Genomic DNA, 5,867 nt, shown 5'->3' on the forward strand with positions numbered 1-5,867 from the left:
AATCAATGTGACGTCAATACGATATAGAATGAGTAATGCTAACTATCAGTATTAGTAACATTGCACATTAGTTAAGTTAACATTAATCGAAATTACAGTATTACAATCGTTAAATTGCATTAATATTCTAAAATGCAGTAAATTTGTACTTCAAAATTTGACTTATTTAACTGTTCAAAAAAATTAATTATTTAGGGTGTGTTTGATTACATTTATTTTCCATGGAAAATATCAGTTTTCCACCCAAATTTCTATTTGAAGTGTTTGATTGCTATTTTTTTCCATGGAAAACATTTTTCAACTTTTGAAAATATATCTAATTTTCCTTGTTTTTAAGGAAAATATTTTCCTTGGGTAGATGTGGTTTTTATTTTCCACAAAAGATGGAAAACATTTTCTTTTCTAGGTGATATTTTCCATGTCAATCAAACACACTCTTAATGATACTGCAAGAGTAACTTGTAGCACTTGACTACTCGAGCCTTTAATGGATGGTTTTGCTTCAAGAGACGATTAAAAAATTTACATTTTTGTGAAAAATATGATCTTGTCCTTATCTAGTTTTCTTGAATAACAATAACATAAAAAAAATAATAACAAAAAAATAATAATAATAAACTTATTTCCATCTTTCCTATCGTCTATCACACAATCCTACCCCCCCAAACTCCAATCCAAGGCTAGGCGAAATTGAGAGAACAGGAAGATTAGGGGAAGGAGATGAAGTTAAGGGAGCAAGGGAAGGAGGTAGAGGCATTGAACAACCAGCAAGGGTGGAAAAGTTTGGGGTTGGCCATGAATGGATTTAGAGGCGAGCTTGGAACGAGTGTTGAAGTGAACAAATTGGTCACAAGGACCTAGGAGTTGGTGTTACAAGGGACAAGTTGGGGCTAGGGGTTCGCAAGGGCAATTTGTAGATCAATATATTACAAACTTAAAATATTGAAAAGACAATGACAGGGAGGGAGGGTATTCTATCAATATTGACAATTCTCTTTCTATATACTTGTTTTCTTCTTTTATCTGATTATTTCTTGCATTGTTAGTCAATTTACAATTTTAACTGTTTCAAAACAAAAATTCCAAGTTTAATTAGGTAAGGATCTCGCCGCAATTTTCGCTTAATACATTCAAATCATATTTGATTGGTTTGTACCAATTCCAAGCACTCTTTATGATCTTATCACTGAAAATCTCAATTTCATTTTTCTAGGGGCGAAGCCAACTACTCACGAGTTACAAGTTTGGGGGGCTCACAGAAAATACTTTCCAGTGGCCTTCGTACATGTTCGGTTAAAAAAAAAAAAAATAAATAATAATAATAATAATAATTTATATATATACTTTTTAAATTTACATCGGTTGTAAATTTTGATGAGAAAATTTTATTAGATGTCAAAATTTGGCTTTGCATTATCAAAAAAATATCACCTTTAAAATTTTCCATCAAAAATGTCAATTTAGGACATTTTTGACCTTCTGAATTATTTGAATACCTGCAAATTATGAATTTGCACAACAGGGCCCCATCTCCAACACCCAAATCTGTTGTTGAAAACCTAGACAATTTTTTTTCCCTTTTACAGTGTGGCAGAGGCCGCCGATCTCGTCTAGCAGCTACTGCTGCGGTACAGTAGTGGCAAGGGTCTCACCACTGCTCTGGACGGCAGCTGCGATCGCCACTGCCTCTGTGGCAGACGTGGCGCTCGCCGCCGCCGCCGTCGTTACCCACTTTCTTTCTTTTCTTTTTTTTTTGGCCCAAAATTTATAATCTTGTAAAATCAAAAACAAATTTTTAAAATTTAAAATAAGGGCATGTTGGACATTTCGCACAAAAAAAATTGATATTTTTGATAAAATTAGGTGCACATGCAAATTTTTTGTGCATTATTAAAAAAAAAGTGAAATTTCTAATAATTCTCCAATTTTGATTAATATGCTCATAATGTATAAATAAAAAGTGAATAAGAAAGGGCGGTGGTGGAGTTTTTGCAGACACGTATGCTCATACAAAGAGCGTTCTCCTCTTTCTTCATACTTTTCAATGAAAGAAAATTCTGGGTGTCATAAAAAAGCCATATCATGTGGAGAAAACTCTTTTAAGTGGGGTCTACTTTTAGCTTTCCATTGACCCTCCTTAATTGCCAACCCACTATATATAATCTCTCATTGGTTTAATCCCTCAAACAAATTAGAATTCCCCATTCTTATCTTACATCTTTCTCTTGCCTCATCATGAGTAAACTTGGGGTAAGCACATGTTCACATGAAGATGGGTATGAGCTAAGAAAAGGTCCATGGTCTCTTGAAGAAGATAATCTACTCATTGAATACATAAATTTACATGGAGAAGGCCACTGGAATACCTTAGCTGAGCGTGCAGGTATCATTTCAAAATTCAAACAAGTAAAAAGGGTTTTCTAATCTCCTTATTTTCAGTATTTTGACCTATGTTTGTTGCTTTAATGGGGAATCCAGGGCTTAAGAGAACAGGGAAAAGCTGCAGGTTGAGATGGTTGAATTATTTGAAGCCTGATATTAAGCGTGGCAACCTTACCCCACAAGAACAGCTCTTGATCCTTGAACTCCATTGCCAGTGGGGAAACAGGTGAATACTTAGAGGTCCTTTGTGAGTCGGATTGTGCTGAGTCTAACTATACCGTACGCTTATCTCCACGACCGTATTTGTATTTGCAGGTGGTCAAAGATTGCACAGCATTTACCTGGAAGAACCGATAATGAAATCAAGAATTATTGGAGAACTAGAGTGCAAAAACAAGCCCGGCAGCTTACGGTGGATGTGAATAGCAAGAAATTTCTTGAAGCAATTCGCCAAGTTTGGGCACCAAGATTGCTAGAAAAAATGGAACAAAATTCATCAGAAACATCGTCTCCCTCTTCCTCCATCTCAAACTTGGAAACTCAAAAGCCCACAATCACTACACCATGTCCCAAATCCAGGTCCCAGGTGAATTATTCTGATCAGCTCAAGGAAAATTTACAGCTGCCCGCAGAGAATTCAGAAAATTTGTACCAAGCTTGCGGCGACATTAATACTTTCTATGATAATTCATTTCAAAATGATGGTTACCATGTGGACATTAGCAGTTATAACACTACAGAAATGGAGTACCAGCAGGAGAATTCGCTGGCAGAGATAGACTGGTTTGATGAAGAAATATCAGGCAGTACATTTTGGAATGCTGATGAATTCTGGGATTTTAGAAAACCTTAAAAGTGGTCAGTAATTACTAAATTTTACAGCCCTTGTTTTTGTAATAGGGCCAATGTTCATGTGCTTTTAATATGGGCCACATGGTAGTCTACGATAACTTGCAGGCACGCGTTCGGTTAAGTTTCAAAGTTCTTTTAGTTAAATTTACATTTGTAATGCACATAGATATACAAATATTTCGCCGTAAAACTAAAAAATAAAAGAGAAACATTTAAAATCGATTATTAATTTATTTTATTATTCTATATACGTGATTTGTAGACTACTCAAGATCGAGTCTATCATTCAAATATTGTAAGATCAAAGATTATGTCACATCAAGAATACAAAGTTGAATTGATTAGTTTAGTCTAATCATATAACTTGTACTTGCTAAGCTTGTTGAAATAGTGATTGCCCTCCCTCGCATGACAAAGCTAATCATTTAGGAACTTAAGTTTTGTCATTTTAAGATCTAATATGAAGTTCGCAAAAATGACTTAGGTACGATGAGCACATTAAAAAATTACGTCTATCAATTCAACATAAAATCAACTTAACAAATATGTATATTCTATTTCATATACCATATAATCTTATCGATATCTGGTTAAATATTGCGATTATCAAATTAAGGCATAACAAATAAAGCATATTATAGCGTGTAGCGTGTCTAGTTAAGTTCAAAGAGGCAACATATTATTGTTTTGATACGAAGAACCGTGCACATAAAAAAATAAATAAATAAATAAAATAAAAATAAAAATAAAAATTGACTTACCTATTTCAGTAACATTTTCAACTTAAATATCAAGTTGTATAGTTAACGTTCTAGTGTGAAGTAGTCACGTCAACCAAATGTATCCTCTAATAAAATCGCTCCAAGTCATGTGACAAAACATGCTAAGTTTTCACCCGTTTTTATTTTGATTTTTTTTAAGTGATTTTGTGAAAAATGATTTTTTTTTTTTTTGGTAAAATCTCAGATAAAAAATAGAAAAAATAAATATTATGATTTCAATTATAAAACTTTTACTAGGAGAATATATATAATTGAAAATGTGTTTGACAAAAAAATTAAATTTAAAATCAAACAAAGGGCTTCGTGTGAGAAGGTCACTTAAAGTAAATTTACTTGCCCCTTTTCAAGTTTCCATCGAATCATTCTTTTCACCATGATGGCCTTTAAATTAAAGAAGAATCAATGATCTTTTGAATAGTATTTTTAGCGAATGTATGGTTAAAAAGTATGAGAAAATTTAGCTTCCGTTTGATCCTCATTTTTTCAAATGAAAATGGGTGGAATAGTATTTTTTTAAAAAAAAATGAGATATTGAAAAAGAAAGAAAAAATTTCGGTTTACATTTAATTTTATTTTATAGAAAACGATGTGATTGAAAAAAGGAGAAAGACAAATAAAACGTAATTTAATGGGAGCCAAACGGGGATTTAGATTTACATGCGAAATATTTTATTACGTAAATATGTGATTGAAAATGAGTATAAGAATTAATAATTTTTGTTTTAAAAAGAGACAAACAGAGGGTTAAATTCTTGTTTGGTAAAAAATTGTTTTTTCTTTAAATTTATTTTTAACTTCCCTCGATCACTTTTCTTCTTCAAAAAGAGTTGTTTTCTCTGTCAATAATAGATTTGAAGTTTCATCCAAGAATATGTCCCATCAAATGTCTGATTTTCCTTAGTGGTCGGCCCTCCAATTCCAATAAGGAAACTTCTCGTACACAATCTACCCCTTTGTTTGGTTAAGGATATTCCACGTTACGCTGCGAGATTTTAGTTTATGGTCTTCTCTAACTTGGATTTTGAGCTTTTTTTTTTATTGTTCGGTACAGATTAAAAGTTAATTAAAATTAATTTTTTGATCGTTTTTTCATTATTTCAACTGTTATTTTTGAATTCTTCTCTCACGAATAGGATCCACTTTATCTCTAACAGTCAAAAAATTAATTATTAAAATCTCTACCAAACAAGCTCGTAATTTTACAAAATTGATGTATAATAGGACTCAAATTACTTGTACTTCTTTGTTTTTTTCTCTATTTTATCGTCATTCAATTTTGCATTTATTTAGGAAACTGAAGTATATATTTAATGGAACTTTTATATTAATTTAGCAAAATCTTAAGAACAATGCTAAAGTACAAAAAGATTTCACGAATTTTTTTGACAAATAACACATGGAGTAGTTTCATTGAAAAATGGAGAAAAAAATGGCCATACCTGTAAAATCCCAGTCAACCATTTCCTATACGTAGGGAATTATATCCAAATCTTAAATGTATCCAAATTATTAAGATCTAAGTATGAAGTGATAAATGATATGTGATAGAATTATATGCTATGCCTAATTTAATTAAAAATTTATTTATTAATAAATTTTGTAGAATATGAAATATATTCTCTGAACAAATTATGAGATATGATAGTCAAGTTAAATTAATATATGTGTCAAATAGTCAATCTTTTCAATAACAGCTCTTCTTGAAAGAAAAAATATTATTAGAAAAAAACTCTAAGACCCCGTTAGATTCTCATTTTTATCAAAATACATTTTTTTTCTCTTTTCTTTTTAACCACACGTTTTTCATTAAAATAATATCACACGTAAATCAAAAACTTTTTCTTATTTTTC

At 31.5% G+C, this 5,867-nt stretch overlaps 1 protein-coding gene across 1 annotated transcript; it reads left to right on the top strand.

Annotated features, from left to right (window-relative positions):
* The first annotated feature begins 2,164 nt into the window (after positions 1–2,164).
* On the top strand, positions 2,165–3,459 carry LOC111396299 (transcription factor MYB62-like). The gene is made up of 3 exons (XM_023022690.1): positions 2,165–2,383; positions 2,479–2,608; positions 2,698–3,459. Exons 1-3 carry the CDS (start codon positions 2,236–2,238, stop codon positions 3,233–3,235), a joined length of 816 nt encoding a protein of 271 aa, XP_022878458.1. The 5' UTR covers positions 2,165–2,235; the 3' UTR covers positions 3,236–3,459.
* Positions 3,460–5,867: the final 2,408 nt, after the last annotated feature.

Source organism: Olea europaea, chromosome 6, assembly GCF_002742605.1.
Source record: "Olea europaea var. sylvestris chromosome 6, O_europaea_v1, whole genome shotgun sequence".
Classification (NCBI taxonomy): domain Eukaryota; kingdom Viridiplantae; phylum Streptophyta; class Magnoliopsida; order Lamiales; family Oleaceae; genus Olea; species Olea europaea.

Coding starts and splice junctions, on each gene's coding strand:
- LOC111396299 (XM_023022690.1), top strand. CDS start 2,236: ATGAGTAAACTTGGGGTAAGCACATGTTCACATGAAGATGGGTATGAG. Junction 2,384..2,478: donor TACCTTAGCTGAGCGTGCAG/GTATCATTTCAA, acceptor TGGGGAATCCAG/GGCTTAAGAGAACAGGGAAA. Junction 2,609..2,697: donor CATTGCCAGTGGGGAAACAG/GTGAATACTTAG, acceptor TTGTATTTGCAG/GTGGTCAAAGATTGCACAGC.